Raw genomic sequence first — 19060 nt, forward strand, 5'->3', positions numbered from 1 at the left:
AGGGAGTGTCAATCCAGCTTCAGGAATGCCAAGTACTAATGCCATGGGCAGGGCAAAGCAGCATCCAACCAGGAGTTCACCTTGCACTCAAACCTGCTCAAAGCACCAAGACAATGTGTGCAGCAAACAGGAGGAGCACAAGCCTTGGGTACCATCCTGCTGCTGTTGGAATTTAAAGTCCTGTCATTTGCAGGGAGATGGTTTCCATTATTTCCAGCTCCACTTTGTTGGGATTTATGGTTCACCCCTGCTGCAGGTGTCCTAGACCCTACATTTCTTAGCTTGTGTCTCTTCAAATACCATCAAGTTCCCGCTGAGAGGTTTTTCTACGTCTTCCATCTCTCTAGATTTTTAAATATTCTATCGAGTGGACATGTGCCTACCTTCACTCTCACGGAGCCCTTGCAGTCAGGCAGGAAAGGAGATCCTGCAGTCAGGTGGTGGAAAAGACCTTGGATGTCTCCTTGCAAAGACTCAAACGCCTGTAACTGTTGATTTCTTACTGCTGCTGGCTCCCTGGCCCTGCTGGCAGCACAGACATCCATTAATGTGTGTTCCCTCCATCCTCTGCATCAGCCAAGCCCGAGATAACAGGAGAGAGGAGCCAAGTACCTGCCACCACATGAAGACAGGGCTGTTAGGTATTAGCTGTAAATCAAAGGCAAGACTTGGCCACTGGGACAGCCTTTATCCCTGGTGAGTCTGTGGAATTGCTTTGGAGCCTGCTGAGATATCTGGGAAAAAAGGCTCCTGTGCTTTGATTGAGGAGGAAGATTCTGCTGGAGTGAAAGCAAGGAGGAGTGAGGGGTGGCTAATCCTTTATCGAGGCTCTTCCCCAAATGTGGATTAGGCTGTGTTTGATTATCAGGGGCTGTCTCAGAGGCGAGCAGTGAAAGCAGATGTTTAAGGGACAATTGGTGCATTATGAGCACTCTTTGCCCGTGTCCCCTGATATTTGGTGCTTCTGCCACTCGTGCGATGCCAGCGCGCTCGTTCCTGCTGGGAATGAGATGAGGGCAGGGAAGGAGGTGATGTAATCAAATCTCGAATCCTTCTGCTGAATTTGGGGGTTTTGGGGGCTCAGTGAATCCCTCCAGGACTGAGCCGGCACCAGCCTTGTAAAGCCATCCTCTCCAGGAGGGCTTGGATGTGTTAATTATTTATTTGATAGGTTTAATCCTGGAGGAGGCAAACGCCTGCCAGAATCCCGTAAATCAGGGCCATTCTTTTGCACATCCTTCCTCTTTTAGTGGTGACTGTGACACTTGGCCATGGTGTCACAGCTGCAGATGGTAGGTGACACAGGCAGAGGTGACAGGAGCAGAACACAACCAGGTAGAGAGGCAGCTGGTGGGACTAGGAAGGGCATTTAAACCCGGGGAGCTGCCAGTCCATCTCAGATGAAGATATTTTGGACCACCTGTGCTTCTCAGCTTCCCTGGGGCAGGGTGGTGGTGAGAAATATTCCCTCATTTGCAAGTGGGAATTTGGTGTGGGATGATGAAGTGATTGATCCGATCCCAGCCCAGCATTCCAACTGCAGGCCCCATTTCCTTCCAAGTTACCTGCTGGCTGTGACTTTCTGGGTTGGATTTTAACTGCTCAGGATGTGAGAATTGCTGATATCATTCCCACCTCTTTAGACCTTCCCTTTGCCTCTCCCTGCCATCCCAGCCACCGTTAGAAGTGAATTCATGCCCTCACCTCCTCCTTCATTCTGGAAAGTCGTTAACATGAAATTGCCTGGCAGAGAAGCTCCAGAGAGTTTAACGTGGCTACTTTATATTGCTGCTAGGAGTGTCTGGAATTGAAAATAAACCTGTGCTTGCAACTCCTGACCCTTTCATCATAAATCCAAACTTCCTTACGTGTCTCTCTTTGCTGCAGAAGATGACTGTATTTCTGTCTCTACAAAGGCCTGTGTGCAGCTGAGAGCCACAGCTGTGCAGGAGCCGGGTGCTGTTTATTTGTAGGGTTTTGCTTTTGCTTGCTGGCTTTTTTGTTGTTTTTTTTTTTTGGCAGATGATCCCCAGAGGAAATAACCCAAATATGTTCAATGAAAATAGTTTTCGTGTGGCTTGCTGGCCTTGCTCCTGTTCCTGGGGGAGGGTTGTCCACATGGCAAACCAACTCTGATTGCCTCTCTGGCACCCAACCAGCAGCACGGGAGTGGACGCAGAGTTCTACAATAGTTTGGGCTGCAGGTGACCTAAAGACCATCGAATTCCACCCCTTGTCATGGGCAGGGACACCTCCCACTATCCCAGGTTGCTCCAAGCCCTGTCCAACCTGGCCTAGGGCACTTCCAGGCATCCAGGGGCAGCCACAGCTTCTCTTTGCTAGGGCCTCCCCACCCTCATCATAAACAATTTCTTCTTTAAACCTGGTGTGACTCTACCTTCTTTAAAAAAATCTGCCCCCCTATTTCTGTATAAGCCCTTCTTATAAGGATGTGCTCTCCTGTAAATAATGTCAGGGGGGAAGAAAGATGAAATAAATAGGCTTAAATTTAATTTTGTGTCTGTGTGGGATTATCAGCCCCATTAAGGGTAGGCCTGAGTTCAGCTGGAGCCCAATCAGGTGCAGGAGGAACTACCCAGTGGCAATTAGATTAATGAAACCTCAACAGGTTCGAGACAGGCTGCAAATCAGCTGCAGGTGTTTGTGCTCAATGCTGTGATTTTTGGGGGCTGTGTCCTCCCAGGCTCCTGCCTGGGACTGGGAGGGTTTAGATCAAGTAGAAAGGCAGCCAGGGGAGTGTGTGGATCCTTTCTGGTCTCAAGTGCTTCTGCTGGAGTTGGTTTTGGCTGTATTCCTCTAACTGTGCCAGCTCTGCTGGATTCATCTCATTTTGCCATTTGTCAGAGTAATTTTCTCTGGTTTGGGATGGAGCTTTGCACCCTGCACCTTGGGTAAGATGTCTGCTGGCACTGGGAAGCTTTTCATCGTCTTGGTGGTGAAGAAGGATGTCTTGTTTTCCTTGGAAACTTTCCTCCCTTTCCCCTCTTTCTCTTTGGGAGTTTCCTGCTTTCAGCCTGCAGTGATGTGATTCTTTTCAGCTTGTCAGACCATCAGAGTGGCTCTTAGGCAGTTTGATCTATACCCCTGAAGCACAAATTGTGCTCATCTCTGAGCTGAAGAGTTTCTGGGCAAACTGGGCCTGACTTGGAGGCCTGGATTCTTGGATTTTACATCCACAGGAGAATTCAGATTGGAGGGACATCAAGAGGCCACGTGGTTGGGCTGAGGGGATTGAATTATTTATAGGTTGGACTTGATGATCTTAGAGGACTCTTCCAACCTCGTTATTCTGTGAATTTAGGATCACCTGGAGTAGTTTTGAGGTCACCTGGCTCTGTTGGAAGGTGCATTTCCAGTTTGGTTGGGTGGTTTCTTCTCTGACACTCCTCCTTTCCCTGCTGATTATGGATTTCCCCAAACTAAAGCTGTGTTGTAGATTTATCTTGTACTTGTTGCTGTCATTTTGGTCTAGCAGCATCCTGCCTGCTGCTGCTGGAGGCTGCTGATCTGCTCCCTAATTGCTCTTTTAGCTCTGCTAAAAAAGGGCAGTCCACAAACACTAATGACTCCTGCAGGCCAGAGCTCAGGCTAGCTGATCCCTCCTAATGGCTCTTTGAATTCCTCCTAGGTTTTATGTATTTATAAACACATTTAGGACGAATTATTCTTCTATTCAGCAAAACCATCTGTAATTATTGCCCGTAATTGCTGGGTGAGGATAAAATGAATCAACTATCAGGCTTTTACTGCTCGTGAACTCAAGCAGGGACCATCACTATTTTTTAGCTGTGTTTCCAGGAAGATGTGAGTTCAAAGAAAATTGTTATGGTTCTTTAGTTCTAATCTATCGAACTAGGCAACCTTCCTGTACACTTCATTATTGCTTCTCTAGGCCTTAGCAAAACATTTTAAGTGGATGCTTAACTTGAAATCTGTGAGTAGCCCCAGAGAAGTTAATAAAGCCCAACTGCTCTGGCAGTTGTGTGTTGGGATATTTGGAGTTTTATTTGATTTATTCTGTGGAGATCTGTGACCTGTATTAGCTTCACCTGCCTCGGTGGTGCCTGAAGGTAGAGGAGCTGCCTGTGCCATGTTCCTGCTGTGTTTCTGGAACTCCCTGAAGCCCAAGGAAACACCCTTAGGGACATCTGGACATGACATTAATTTAAGTGAAGGGATCCCAGTGCAGCATCTATGTGGTGAAAATGCTGCTGAGTTCAAATGCAGTGGGTGACAGAGCTCAGGCAGCGGGTATTAATGGATAGGGGTTTTTCTCTGGTTGTTGGGAGTTCATGGATATCTCAAAAACAAACAAACAAACAAAAAAAAAAAGCTGGAAAGCCCCCGTGGTAGCTTGGTGAAGCTTCCCTCCTCTCCAAAGAACTTCAGTGAATTACAGCATCAGAGTAAGACAGAAAATAACAGAATGGTTTGGGTTGGAAGGCACCTTAAAGGAAGGAAAGATGGGTGCTAATGTCCTTACAACTAGATGGGTGAGGGGTCTTTAGGAGGAATGGATGTTAATGTCTTTGAAATTGGCCTCAGGGTCTCTGCCGACCACAAAACACAGGAATTTCTACTAGGGTTTGAACTCCTGAACTTTAGGGTTGGACAAATGGCTCCGGGTAAAGTCTGTGGCACTTCTGGTGGATCCCCTGAAGGCAGACAGCCAGAAGTGCTGAGCTTTGGGGGAAATGATAGGTTCAAGGGGGGATATGTGGTGGGTAGTCCGGGAAGGCTGCACCTTCCTGGTAATGGGGAAAGGAAGAGGGTGAGTTTCGGATAAAAGGAGGCTGTATCCTCTGAAATCTGAAGAGAAGAACCCCACAGGGGTATGCCCCAGTGGGCTCTCTCTCCATTTATTCAAATAAAATTGCAGAACTCCTCTGTCTCCTTCATGGACGCTGGCTTTTAACAGGGTTTTTTCTTCACACCATCCAGTCCCACCCCCTGCCATGGGCAGGGACCCTTTCCACTGTCCCAGCTTGTTCCAAGCCCCATCCAACCTGGTCCTGGGCACTTTCCAGGGATCCAGGGGCAGCCGCAGCTGCTCTGGACCATGTGTGCTAGGACCTCCCCACCCTCACAGCCAACAATTTCTCCCCATCTAACGCTGCTGTCCGGCAGTTTGAAGCAATTGCCTCTTGTCCTGTCCCTCCACCCCTTGTCCCAAATTCTGCTCCAGCTCTCTTGGAGCCCCCTGAGGCACTGGAAAGGGCTTTCAGTTCATGGTATTTAATTCTTACCAAGAATTTACCTGAACTTAAATACCTTCTGCAGATTTGGGCCTGGGCTGACCGTCTGACCATCTCTTGCTCAGACAATGCTTGGACACTCCTTGGAGGATGATCATTTCCAAGATGTAACATAAGCAACTTCACTGAGTTTAGAATTAGGAGAGGGGGAGGGTGGTTATTTAGGCTTCATAGATGTGATCCTTAGTGCTGGATCCTGGGTCCAGAGGACAGGTCAGGGTCTATTTTATTTGCCTGTGCAGGTTTAGTTCAGTGGTTCTTACTCTGGCTCTTTGGGAATGGTTTGCTTTTTGCCCTTTTTTTTTTTGACAGAACTTAGCTATGTTTAAGACATTTTCAGCAGACTTTCACTCGATTGGTGAGTCTTGACTGGTAAAACTGACTGGTACAGCAGTAGGAAAAAGGCTTAATGTAATGTATCCTGCTGGGCTGTCATTCAAGAGAACCAACTTTCCAGTTCTGCTTCTGGCTGTAACTCATTGTGTAACTTCAGAGAGGGGTTTTTTTTTTCTTTTTTCCACCTCTTTCTCCAGCCCTCCTTGATTTTTGTCAGCCTGCGTAAATTACAGGCACGTTGTGCAACGGATGGATACTTCCCAAATGGCTAAAAAACTGGTGACTTCAGCTGTTTACCCTCTTTTTCTTTCTTCCTTTGCAGCTGTTAACAATTGATGACAATTTCTGTGGCCTGGATATGAATGCCCCCTTGGGAGTATCATCCATGGTGCGAGGGCTCCCCATTTTCACCGAGGATGGGGACAGGATGACCTCGGTGATTGCCTACGTCTACAAGAACCACTCCCTGGCTTTTGTGGGCACCAAGAGTGGGAAGCTCAAGAAGGTAAGACCTACGTGGTCCTCTAACTCAGATTTTCATGTTTTTGTGGTGATTTAAGCGTTGCATGGAGCGCGAGCACGGTCCTTGTCCTAAGGTGCTCCTATTTTGAGGATAAAAAATGGTTTAGTTGGCAAAAAAACAGTGTTTCACCCTCAAGGGATAAAGATGATCTGAGAAAGGATGAAATCCTCCTTCCAAATGGTTATTCATGAGGAAATTAATGCTTCAGAAGTCAAACCACAGCCCCAGTCGCAGATGGACATGATGTAATTTGCATCCAACAGAATTCTTGGTGTTCAGACCATCTCTAATTGAGTCATTGATCACAGGGTGTCTGTGCATGCTGGAGAAAAACTGACTGGGGCTGAAGTTTGGGAAACAGGATTCATGCTCTGGAGAGCTTTCCTCAGAGCAGTGTGACCTGGCTGTGATTTCACCACGAGCCCAGCACGGGATCAGCGGCCGCCCCGTTGACGTCAGGCTGGGGGTTTGTGCTGAAGGAAGAGGGTTTGCTTCAAAGGAAAGCTGTGTCCTGAGCCTTAATGAGCTTTATGTTCATGGCTGATGCCACACAAACAGAATCAAGAGTGTGTTTGTGTTCCTCTCTGGGAATTCTCACTGGAAATGTGCCCGTTGCATGGCTGGGGTTTGCCTTGTGAAACCCTCAGAGGGGCTGGGGAGGGGGAATCTTCTACCTGTGGCATTCCCAAGGAAAGAAGAGTTGTTGGAAGTGGGCTAATGATGGGCACTGGCTCTGTTTCAGCCTCTCTGTGCCAGTCTGACAATGTTGGTCTGGATGTTCAGCCCAGGAGTGTTGTAAGATGTTGCCTGTGCAAGGAGATGGTGGCTTGGCCATGGTGGTAGAGATGGGGGAGAAGCTGGGAAGGGAGGTTGGGCAGAGCCTGGCAATGTTTTAGGATGTTGTTTCCTCTTTAAATCCCTTTTGCAAGTAAAGACTTCCAAGTTGGGGCAAATAAAGTGCTGTAAAAAGGTGATCAACTGTGGCTTGCGGGGAGTGAAGGGAATTGTTTGTTCATGGGTGCTTAGGGATAGTCTGGAATCTCTGGTTTTGTTCCTCTACCTGTTTCTTCACTTGAAAAGGAAATTTGGGCTGTAAATTCAGATGGCATTTCCCCCGTGCTGAGGGAGGAATGGGATCCTGCCCACTGGCAAATGTCTCTGGCTTTGCTCAAAGCAGAGGAAAGGTTGCTCATGCTTTTGAAAAGAAAAATATGGTAGTTTTTTGTTGTTTTTTTTAATATATATTCAGGCATGTGAAAAAGGAGCCAAATTGTTTTAAAAATGGTCATAATAAAAATAATCTCCTCCCCTGGCTAATTAGCTTTTGCTTCCCTGTCATGTGTGATATCATAATAAACTGTTCAGTTCTCCAGTCAGTCTCTTGGAGGGAGGGAAATGGGGTAGCCGAGATCTGAATGGTAAATATCAAAAAGACCTAAACTCTTAATGACTGCTCTCCCTGCACTCACAAGCTTTTGGTTGGGGTTTTTTTTGGCTTCAGGAAAAGAAAACTCAGCCACAGTTCTGTCTTTGCCTTTGCAGGTCGCACTGCAGAATCCAAGATCTGATTCCTTTTTAATAGGGGAAAGTAGGAGAGAAAGCTTTCTGTGCTTTATGGAGTGTGGTAGGGAGCAGGGACAGCCTTATAGGGTAAAGAATGAGGAGAGGAGAGCAGAAGTGGCTGATGTAACTTGAGAAAGGGAATAAAATGAAGCTTTTTTTCCTAACGTGCTGAATATTCTACTTGTGGTAGTCCTCACTTTGGGTGAGTTGGAGCAAGGCTGGAGCCTTGGGCTGAGATTGATTTGCTCAGGTGAATGAATTTCCCCCAAAGAGGCAGAACGCAAAGCAAAATGAGACTCTCCTAACCACGTGTGATTGTTTTGGACCAGGTGATCCAGACTCCTGGAAACCCTTAGGTCCAGCCCAATCCTTGCTGTGTCTTCTGCAATCCCTGACTCTGCTCCTCACATTGTCCCCCTCCAGTGCTCCTGGGAGTGCCTGACCCTGGGACAGCAACCTGTCACCTCCTCTGGGTGGTCTGGCACTCAGGACTTTCCCTTGATGCTCCTTGACCCCTGCCATGGGCCTTTGGATGCTTTGTTTTCCACCTCGGCTCATCAATCAGGTGCTGCCAGGAAAATGCTGCATTGGGATTGCAGCTCCAGCATAATCCACTATTTTAGCACAAAGTTTGTTTTCTGTTCAAAAACACTGGTAAATTGGAGTAAGCCTTGTAGGATTAGATGAAACTCCTGGACAAATCCCAGGAGCTGGGATTTCTTTTTCTTTTTTTTCTTTTTTTTTTTTTTTTTGTGTGTGCTGTTGGGTCCTACCAGGCGTGTCACACTCTGCTGCTTCTCCTGGTGCAGTGCAGCTCCTCGGTCAAGCTGCAGTGGAATATTTTGGATGGCATGAAAGAGGAGTTCTGAGATGATCCCCAAGATAGCAGGATTTATTCTGTGCTTGGAAGACTCGCTGCAAGTCATTACAAGATGGTTTTGGAGAAACTTTGCTGCTTTTTTTTTTTTCCTGCAGTTTCAGTATTTTCCTCCCTGTGTGGGTTTTTTTTTTTTATGTATGGAAGTGGCAGACTGTGTATCAGATTTTGATTTATGTGATCCATGAATGCTCTGCAAAATACCCACAGTCGTAAAGCAATATCTGTTAGTTGATATACAAATGTCACATGTGTCAAAGGAATTTATCCAGTGGCACACACAACTGAAGGAAAATATTGTGCTTTACAGGAACATATCATTAAAATGAATACTAGCAGAGTATCAGGAATCTGCCCATGTAACCAAGACAACAAAGAGAGAAAGAAAAGGAAAAACCAAGATAGAGATAGGGTAGGGAAAGTGTGAGTGAAACCGAATGACACGCTTGGCCCCAGCTATTTCACTGCCCCAGGCAAAATACATTTTGCAACCCCTGCTCATTCCCAAAGCTCCCTGTGCAGTCCATCAGGAAGGCACAGAATAATGTGCTGGAGAAATATTCCCTCCAATTCTGCTGCCTTGTCCAGGGCACAGCCTGGCCCTGCAGAATGAAGAAATAAATAGGATAAAAATGAAGAGCCACAGAAAAGGAAAAATTCTCCCTGTCCATATCTAACACATAGAAACCACTGTCCTTGCATTAAAGGTTTGTTGGGGGTTTGGTGGCTTCTACAGGATCGAGAAGGGTGGTCCAGGGAGGAGAAGTTCAGTCCTTTGCTCTGCCAGGACCTTCTGGTGTGTCTCCATATCTCATTTCCTCTCCTGCAAATGGCAGGGAATGTTTTCCTTGCTCAAAGAGTGCTGTAGAAAATGAATGTATTAAGTGCTGTGAAGTGTGTGATCACCTCAAACAGCTTGACTCAACAGATCAGGTGGGATGGAAAACCAGCTCCTGACCACTGGTGGCATTGTTTAATGAGAAATGTTTAATCTTGCTGCGCTTTGGTTAGAAGCCAGTGTCTGATTTCCTCCTGTGCTGGCTGTCCCATGTGTCTGTACCACTTTGGTGGTGAGTGTTCCCACAGTTTAGTGCAATCCAGGGATCCTGATGGGCTTCCTTGGCTGCAAACCCCTCTGCACCCAGGGGAAAGCTTCAGGCAAAACCTGTGGCTGAGGTGCAGTTGGCAACCCTGGGAGTTTTTAGTGATTTCTTTCAGGAGATGCAAAAAGAAACTTGAGTTTAACAAATGTCTGGTTTGCCTCCCTGCAAACAGCATAGGAGCTATTCCTGGGGATGTTCTCCCTACAAACCACTTTGCTGTAAAACAGCCAGGTGCCAAAATTCCCTGGCTTTTTATTTTTTCTGTGCTCACTCTCTCATTCACACCCAGCTCTTCAGTGGCAGGAGAAAAGCAGGGATGTACACACGGGCTTGGCTTGGATTTTTTTCCTGGTGCCACTAATACCTGGCATCACAAAGGGAGTGTAGCAGTATTCCATATTTCTTGTATTCCTTCCCCAGGCATTTAATTTATGGGTCACTGCTTCTGTACAGATAATTTCCAGTCAAAGAAATACAATTTACCTGCATGAATTCTGTGTGGAGGTGCAGGGGTAAAGGGAGAGTTGAGCTTACAAAAATGTCAGCCTGGGAGCAGCCCCAGGAATTGCATTTCTCAAAAAAAAAAAAAAAAAAAAAAAAGGAATCTGGTCTATTTTGAAATGTTTATTTGATAATGGAGTAGTAGAAATTTTCCTTTATTTGAAACTTCCCTGTAAGAAATTGTTTGGTTTCTTTTTATTCCATCCAAATATTTCACTCAAAGCCGTTTCCATGCTGAACTCCTCGCAGAGAGAGAACTTGAGCTTAAAAACCCAACACTTTCACTCTGTGGGCTGTATTTAATTTTTCATCAGATCCAATCAGTTTGTGGTCTTTGAAGGGTTTTTAGATGTGGAATGTCATGTGGGGTGAAGGTTTTCATTTGGATCCAACAGCTCTGAAATCTGGCCAGCAATTCCCACCAGGTATCAACTCTTTTTAGGAGAACATCCTCACTATTTCCCACTTCCATGGTTATCCATCCTCTGGATAACCCTGAGCCCTTGGGACCCTGCTTTCCCTGGATCCAGAGACGAAGCACCACAGGGTGAATTTAAAATCAGAGAGCTGGGATTTGCAGTTCTCATTTTGGCCCCTCTCACAGTGGTGTTGGGGAAGTGCTAAGTTGTGAATGGAAGCCATCAAGGCCAGGTTGGATGGGGCTTGGAGCAACCTGGTGGAGTGGAAGGTGTCCCTGGCCATGGAATTGATGGCCCAGTTCCAGCCAGGGTGTTGGGATTTACCTCCCATCCAAGGAGGTGGCAGCTCTGGGATTGCCACGCTTGGAAGGCCAGTCTGGTGGTAGCTGCAGGCACAGCCAGAGATCCCCACTGCTCCTCCAGGCCAGGGGGTTTCTGAATACACACAAAACAAGAAGCCCTGCTCAGTTTTGATACTCCCCGGAGGGAATTCTGCAGCTGACAGCTCTGTGTGAATGCCAGCAGGGAAACTCAGCTCCCTTCTCCTTCCCTCTGCTGCCTTTAAAGACTTGGGGATCTTTTGAATTTTATTTTTTTCCCCCAGCTGTTTGGCAGGTGGACTTGACTGCTCTGAAAACACACTGGAGAGGCTCTGGCTCCTGCTGGGAAGATGGTTTCTGCAAGAGGGGCTGGTTCACCCAGGGCTCTCCTCACAGCTTCCGGAGCCAGCGGGAGTCCGGGTGCTTCACTGACTTGTGATGGAGCAGTGCTGGTTCCTGTCAGAACTTGATGTTTGCACTTGTCTGTGCTCTACCTTGATGTGCAGCCCCTCTTTGAGAGGTTGTTGCAAGCTTAGAAACCTGGAACTTAGTTAATTTTTCTGGCTGAAGCACTCCAAGTTGTGGTTTTGATAGCTGTGGTGAACTCGGCCCATGGCACTCGTGTTGGGTGAAAGGGGGGGTGGAATCAATGTGGACATTGGGCAGTGGCACAGTTTCTCCTGGGTCATGTAATAATCATTGTCCAGTGATCATAAAGTCCTCAAACATCACCTAAACATGAATGGACTCTGTTCCCATGGGTGAAATCAAAGATGCAGGGTATGCAAATAGGGGTGCTGCCAGTAGATGGAGGAAAGGTGATCACCTTGGCTCAATTGCCAGGCCACATCCAAATACTGCACCCAGTTTTGGGCTACTCAGACCAAAAGCTTTGTTGACAACCAGGACAAGTTCAGGAAAGGGTCAAGTGTTTGGCTGGGAGCTGGAGAACCTGCCCTGAGAGGAGAGGATGAGAGAAATGAGCTTATTCAGGATGGGATGAGAAAATGTGGAGGGACCAGGTTACAGCATTGCCATGCCAACAGGGTGGTTATTGAGGAGCTGGAAACAGGTGGTTATTGGTGAGTGAGGAGAGGATGTGGAACAGCAGGCATGAGTTGGCATGAAAAAATTCCAACTGGATACAAGGAAAAGCTTTTTGTCCATGAGGACCTTGAAGAAGCAGTTCCCGTTCTTGGAGACTTTGAAGGCCAGAAGGGACAGAACAACCTGGTCTGATCTCCTAGCAGAACCTGCTTTGAGCAGGAGGTTGGGTTAGAGACCCTGTGAGGTCCCTTCAGCTTGGGTTACCCTGTGATCCATCCCCTGCCCTAAACCCACGCCACAGAGGCTCTGCCCAGGCTCTGAACTGGTGCAGCCAGCACTTGTTTGAAACACCCACCGAGGGTTCCATCACTGCAGGTGGCTGCTTTGCCTCTCACATCCCTCATTTCCATTGCTCTGGGATTTCCAGCTACAACTTGTCCACGTCTCACACTGCAGCTTGTTGCAGTGTCTAACTGCAGTAGGAAAACTCCTTTTTTTTTTTTTTCTCCCTGTGACATGAAGGCTGCTGTTCCTGGGAAGAGCTGGAGCCTGCTTTTTGGCAGAGAGCAATTAATTTTCCATCTCTCTCCTTCCAGTACCCCTCTCTGCTTTCTGACTACTCAGCAATCTCTGTGCTGGTGTGCAGGGTTTGGCTGAGCTGTGCTTTTGCTGGGTGCTTTTCCTACATGTGTTGAGTGCTGCTCTTTTTTTTTTTGGATACTCTGGTTTAGCTGTGACTCAGAGTCTTGTCAGAGATGGAATCTTGTGATCATGCAGTGAGATTTGCAAATAACTGTCTAATCCCTCCAAATTCTATACCAGCAGTTCTGCACTGTGTGTTTTTACTCCCAGCTCCAGGAGAAAGAGCAGGCTCCAGTGAGCCCACTGCAGCAGGGAAGGCAGCAGGCTGTACCTTCACCTCTTCAAACCCTTCCTAGAAATGCAGCTTGTGTTTGACAGCTTTGCAGAGCTGGGTTTCCCCACAGAGGGCTGAGGATATGCGTTGAGCAGGCAGGAGGATGTTAGTGACAAAACCAAACAAAGGGAGACAGGTAACAATGTCCTGCTGCCTGTTCCTTGCTGGAATCCGTGGGTCCTGCAGCCTCCCGGGGGACAGCTGGCTGTGCTGGCTGTGTCACCTGCCCTGTGGTGGTGGCAGGTGATGCTCTGCATGGTGTCAGCAGCTCTGTGGGGTGTCAGGCTGCAGAGCCTGGCACGGCAGCACATCTGATAGAAATTGTGCAGGGGTGGGATACAAGGAAAAGCAAATTCATCCCCATGTCCCTCTGGTCCATTTGCTTCTCTCTGTCCCTTTCTTCTCAGGGAAATGCTGTGGCTGGGACATCAGGTGACCAGCTTTGCTCTTCACCTGCTCCTTCTGCTCTCCAGGGTGACAGAGAGGCTGTTGAGCTCTCCATACACTCCAGTGAATTCCCGGATGGATGCCCAGCCAACAAGGCTCTTGTGATGCCTTCCTCCTCTCTAGCCCCTTCCTTTTTGACTGGGATAATGACTTTTCAGGGAGCCCTTGAAGTGCCTCCTGCATCTGCCTTTGATTTGAATGCCTCTTGCCTGCTGACCCTTCTTAAGGGAAGCCGGCTTAAGTGCGGTTCTCCTAATTAGTTTTGCTTTAATTTAATTTTTTGAAATAATTTTATCAAAAAGAGGAAACCTTCTCCCCACTCCCTTATTTTATCGGCTTGTTTTCATGCATGGTCTCTGGGTTTATTTCTCTGTTTCCCTTGTCTCTAGATAGGACATCATTTGCATATTTGATTAAGCTCCATATGTTATCAGGGAGCCAGTTGAAAGGAGAGCGAGTCCCTGATAAGGTGCTGTGCATCCATCTCTTCTTTTCACCGTTCCCCTCACCACCCTGCTGCTGTATCTGTGCCCAAAATCAGCTCCTCCCTCTCCCTCTGCCCAGATGTCTGATGGGGGGAATGCAGACAGCACAGTCTGACAGCTCCTGTCCTTAAGAGAGGAGCTGGGCACTGTTGGGGATGTGAACCTTGGCAGTGAGATCCAGGTTCAGTTTCACAGAATTCACAGAATTTCACAGAATGACCAGGCTGGGAGAGACCTTCAAGGCCATCAAGTCCAGCTCAGCCAGACCCTGGCACCCAGTGCCACATCCAGGCTTTGGTGACACAGCCAGGGATGGTGGCTGCAGCACCTCCCCGGGCAGCCATCCCAGAGCTTTCTCCCCTTTCTGGAAAAGCTTTTTCCTGCTCTCCAGCCTGAGTTTGCCTTGGCCCAGCTCGAGGCTGTGTGCTCTGGCTGTGTCAGTGCTGCCTGGAGCCAGAGCCCAGCCCAGCTGAGCACAGGCACCTTTCAGGAGCTGGGAGAGCGATGAGGGCAGCCCCGAGTCTCCTTTTCTGCAGGCTGAGCACCCCCAGCTCCCTCAGGGCTCCTCTCAGGGTTTGTGTTCCCAGCCCCTCACCTCCTGCTCAATGGCAAGTTAAATATGGACCAACCACAACCTGGAGAGCATCAGGCACAGCTTTGCCGGGTGGTTGAGGGAGGGGGTTGTCCTGCCTTGCTCTCAGTCAGGGTCCTCTGTGCCGTTTTTGATGCCACATTATAAGAAAGATGATTATAGAGCCATTAGTGTCCGAATGAGGGCAATGAAGATGGGTAAAAAGACATTTGAGGAGTGTCTGAGGTCATTGGTTTGCTCAGCATGGAGAGGAGGAGTCTGAGGGAGACCTCATTGCAGTCTGCAGCTTCCTCCTGAGGGGCAAAGACATACCTCCTCTTTCTGTGGCCAGGGACAGGACCCAGAGGAACATCTGGAGCTGTGTCAGGGAAGGTTTAGGCTGGAGATCAAGGAAAAGTTCTTCCCCCAGAGGGTGGTGGGGAACCAAACAGGCTCCCCAGGGAATAGTCACATTCCCAAGGCTCCCAGAGCTCCAGGAGCATTTGGACAATGCTCTCAGGGATATATAGGGTGGGATTTTAGAGATTTTAGGGTGTTTTGAGCAGGGCCAGGAGCTGGACTGAATGATCCTTGTGGGTCCATTCCAGCTGAGGATACTCTGTGGTTCTCTGAGGCTCTTTACAGGATCCCATCGTGCCTGTGGGGAATGTTTTGCACAGAAATTTTGTGTCCCCACTCTTCACGTTGACTCTGCTTGGTTGAGTCTCAGCTGAGCTGTTTCCTGCAGGTAGTTGCTGCAGTCTGGGCTGACACCTTTAGCTCTTCTCCCAGGTGCTGGAAATCACTGCTGTGCAGGCAGCAGAGCAGGGCTGGAGGGGCTGAAAACAGAATAGCCACAGATGTATAATTCTGAAATGTATTCAGTGCAAATATGTGTATGAATGCAAAAATATCTCCTAAGTAAACACGTGCCTTGCAGGTTTTGTTCTCTGACTATTGCACTATGAAAACAATTTGCCTTAAGCAGCTCACCCAACCCACCTCTAGGAACCCTCTAATTTGAGAGCAGCTGTGGGATACCCCGGAGGAAACACAGGGGAATGTGCATTTAACAGTAATTTTCTCCTCCATTCTGCTGATGTTCAAGCCGGGGGAGGCTTTGTTTGGTTTGTGACCCATAATTAGGCATTTGTGGTGGTGATCGGAGTCCAGCTCCTGGCCTGGCAAAGGCAGGGCGAGTTCATAGCAAACAAAAGCAGTGTAATTAGTAGTGTTGGAGCTGGAGAAGGGACCACAGCTTGCAGGAGGGAGCCTTGGAAAAAAGAGCTTTTCCCTTAAATGACAACGAAGTGTAGGAACCAGAGGTTTGATTTGCAAGCCAGCTTTAATTAAAAGGCAAAAAGGAATGTGCCTCTCTTTGTTAGGATAGGCAGCGTTGGGCTGGGGATGGGTTGAGGATCTCTCTCCACATCTCCCCTGCACACACCTGATGTCCTGATCAGTGCAGGGATTGTGAACCCCTGTGAGGGAACCTCAGTGCCACCAGCACATCCAGGAGTTGTGAATGCTGCTGGTGGGGCTTGAGAAATAAAAACAGGAATAAAATAAAATCCCCCTTGCTCCTTCCCAACTTGAACCCTTCCCCTCGTGCTTCTTTCATTTTGGTTTGATGACTCTTTGGCTCTGTCATGGCCCATTCTGTGGAGAGAGCTCAGCTTTGCTGGATTGCTGGTGTTTGGACTGGTGTGAGAGGAGTTGTGCTGGTTTCTGGAGGCAAGCCTTGCTGGATTGCTAGTTGTTGGACTGGTGTGTTGTGCTGGTTTTTGGAGGCCCCAGCCCATCTGGTCTGTGGGAGTGAAGATGTGTGTTGCTGTGTGGGACGCAGGGATCTGTTCCTGATTGTTCTGACACTTGTCTTTTTGTTTTGCTTTGGTTTGTTTTTGGTTTTTTTTTTTGTTTTGGTTTTTTTTTTTTTCCTTTAACCTCCCAAACCCTGTTGGTGGCCTTTCACCTCTCCTAAATGAAACCATATGGAAGAGCTGCAGGTTCCCGGCCCTTTTTGGAATTAGGAAGGCTTTGATTGCCGGGTGAAGGGTGTAGAAATATGGACTGAAGGCTAGACCAGGGCAGTTCATCAAAGATGAGATTTGCCAAGTCCCCCTGGGATGCTGTGACCAGAGTGACCCAAAAGAATCTTCCTGGCTGTGGCAGCAGCAGCTAAACCTATAGACCTGACTGTGACATAGTGGTGTCAAATCTAGGTTGATGTCAATGACTTTTTCTCATTATTTGACTCTAATTTCTCAGATTTCTTCATCCTGGCCAATGTCACAATGGCACCAAGGATGGTCTTTCCTCCTCTAAACTAAAAGAGGCATTGATTTACAGAGAGCTGGCGAGATATTTGAATTTAAAATCCTCCCCCCAAAAAAAAGGTTTGCAGCTGGGTTGGTGTCCATATTTGACTAGACATGGCAGGACTGTGTTTGTGGAGACTCCCCTTAATCCCATGGAACATCACCCCTAAGAGCTGTTCACCCAGTAGACACCAAGCTGGGATCCCCCTTGGAGCAGCCAGCCTGGAAGGCTGTGCTGGAATCCAGTGGAACACTCCAAGGCTCTAAAGAGAGATGGTTTGGGACCCCAGGGGGTGCCAAGAGAAGCCAAGTCTGGAGAGGAAAGTTGGGAGCAAGTCCTCTGTGGGTTTCAGCTCTGGTTACACTCCGTCGTGCTGAGCGTGTTCTGCTGGTGATTCACAGGGCTGGGTCACTCTGGAGAACAAAGCAGCATCTCCTGGGGGGTTCTGGTGCCTTTGGGAAGCTTGGCTGAGGGTTGTTCCTGCAGCTGATGTGGTGCATTGGCAGAGGACCCCAGCACACTCCATCTGTGGTGTCACTGTCACGTTTTCTGAAAAATCCTCTTTGCCTGGGGTTCTTCTCCTGGGAAGCTGAAAAGCCTCAGAGAAAAAGGAAAACAATATTATCTGATTGCTTCTCCTGTGTTTTGCTGCTTTGGAATGTGGTTGGAGATTGTTTATCCAACAGGTGATTGTTTCATGGGAATTGTTTCAACTTAAAGACCAATCACAGGCTGTGTTGGGACTCTGGAAAGAGTTGCAAGTTTTCATTATTATCTTTCAGCCTTCTGTCTGTATCCTTTCTGTATTCTTTAGTGTAGTTTAGTATAGCATTCTTTAATATAATATCATAATAAATTAGCCTTCTAAGAACGTGGAATCAGATTCATCATTTCCTCCCTTCATCCTGGGGACCCAGCAAATTCCACACTGTGGCACCCTGGCAGTGCAAACCTCTGCTTCTCCTGCCAGCTGTGCTGGCACCCCACCCTGCTGAGATCCTCACGGATGAGCTCTGAAGTCATCCTCCTGATTTCTTGTAATTTTATTATTTATTTTTTTTTAAACTGAAGCTGGCAATAAATTCCAGTGATGTCAGAGGAAAAAGGTTATCACTGAGACTGGCAGAGACCTCATCATATGAATTTTTCAGGACCCCTCCTGATGAAATCTAATTAAACACCACCACTGGCACTGTGCAAATCTCCCTGTGTTTGTCATGTGGCTCATCAGGGCTGGGTTACCAGGGGGAGTTTATGGCTTGTGATACCTGCTGGGCTGGATGTGGTTTCACACACCACAGGCACTTTGATGTTTCCCCCCCCTACTGCTCACAAATTTCTGTGGGTTTTCCTTGGGTTTCCCGTGCCACTGATTGATCTCCTCGGGGTCTAAGGGAAGGTGTTGAGGACAGAGAGAGAACCTGAGTGACAAGGACACTCCTCCTGCCCTTCAGACGGCACCTGTGTTCTGGGAAGAGATGGGACCCTGGCATCCTGTCAGGCTGGAGTGTCTCTTACAATGAGAATAAACTCATTTTGTTGTTTTCTTATGGAAAGGAGCAACATTTTACAAGAAATAAATAAACCCAACCCAAACGCAGCCCCGTGCCAAATCAAAACTGATTGCTTCTCCCTCCTCTCTCTTTCAGTACAACAAACAAGCTGTGAAAGTTGTATGGCCTATGAAACAACCACTTATGGTTATTTGACCTCCTCCCCTCCCTTTCCCTCCTTTCTTTTTTATTTTTATTTAATTAGTTCTCTTCTCACAGATATTTCTACCGTGACATGGGAAAGTCAAAATCTTTTGATGCTTTCAAGCCCCTTCTCCCCCTGCGATGATGTAAATTAATTCCCCAAATCCCACCTAAATTCTGAATTTTTAGCTAAATTTTCTATTAAAATAGAGAGAGGGGGGGGAAAAAAAAAAGAAAGAAAATGTTTGCAAATTTGTATGTCTCTGTTTTCCTAGCACGTCTGTCTTAGTCTGCAATATGTGGAGAGGTGGGAGATCTTATGAGGCTGCTGCCTTTAGTCTCTTTGTTAAACTTCTTCTGCCGGGTTAGCATTTTTGTCTGCTTGGAAGCTGGAGGATTGAACTCACCTGGGAGCCCCAGTAGTGAAATAAATTATCATAATAGAGCAGGAAAAGAATATATTTTAAGATGGTGAGCAGTGCAGGACTGCCCTGGTGTATTACATCTGTTCATGTAGAGATGTGAAATGTGGCTTTGGCTTTGGGGCACGTGACTGGGATATTCTTGTTTTGAGGGGAGGGGGCTGAAGGGATGCAGGTAAATATAACATAAATACAGTCCCAAACACATCCTGACACTGGTAGTTACTATAATAGCAAG

The 19060-nt window shown here is 47.5% G+C and overlaps 1 protein-coding gene across 3 annotated transcripts in view; it reads left to right on the top strand.

The window, feature by feature from the left end:
- PLXNA4 (plexin A4) overlaps nucleotides 1-19060 on the top strand; it is a 459202-nt gene that overhangs the window by 45366 nt on the left and 394776 nt on the right. For all 3 annotated transcript variants that reach the window (XM_038153056.1, XM_038153057.1, XM_038153055.1), the window contains exon 3: nucleotides 5935-6117. In XM_038153056.1, coding sequence (XP_038008984.1) covers nucleotides 5935-6117 — 183 coding nt within the window. The remainder of the gene's footprint in view (nucleotides 1-5934; nucleotides 6118-19060) is intronic.

Source organism: Motacilla alba, chromosome 1A, assembly GCF_015832195.1.
Source record: "Motacilla alba alba isolate MOTALB_02 chromosome 1A, Motacilla_alba_V1.0_pri, whole genome shotgun sequence".
Lineage (NCBI taxonomy): Eukaryota > Metazoa > Chordata > Aves > Passeriformes > Motacillidae > Motacilla > Motacilla alba.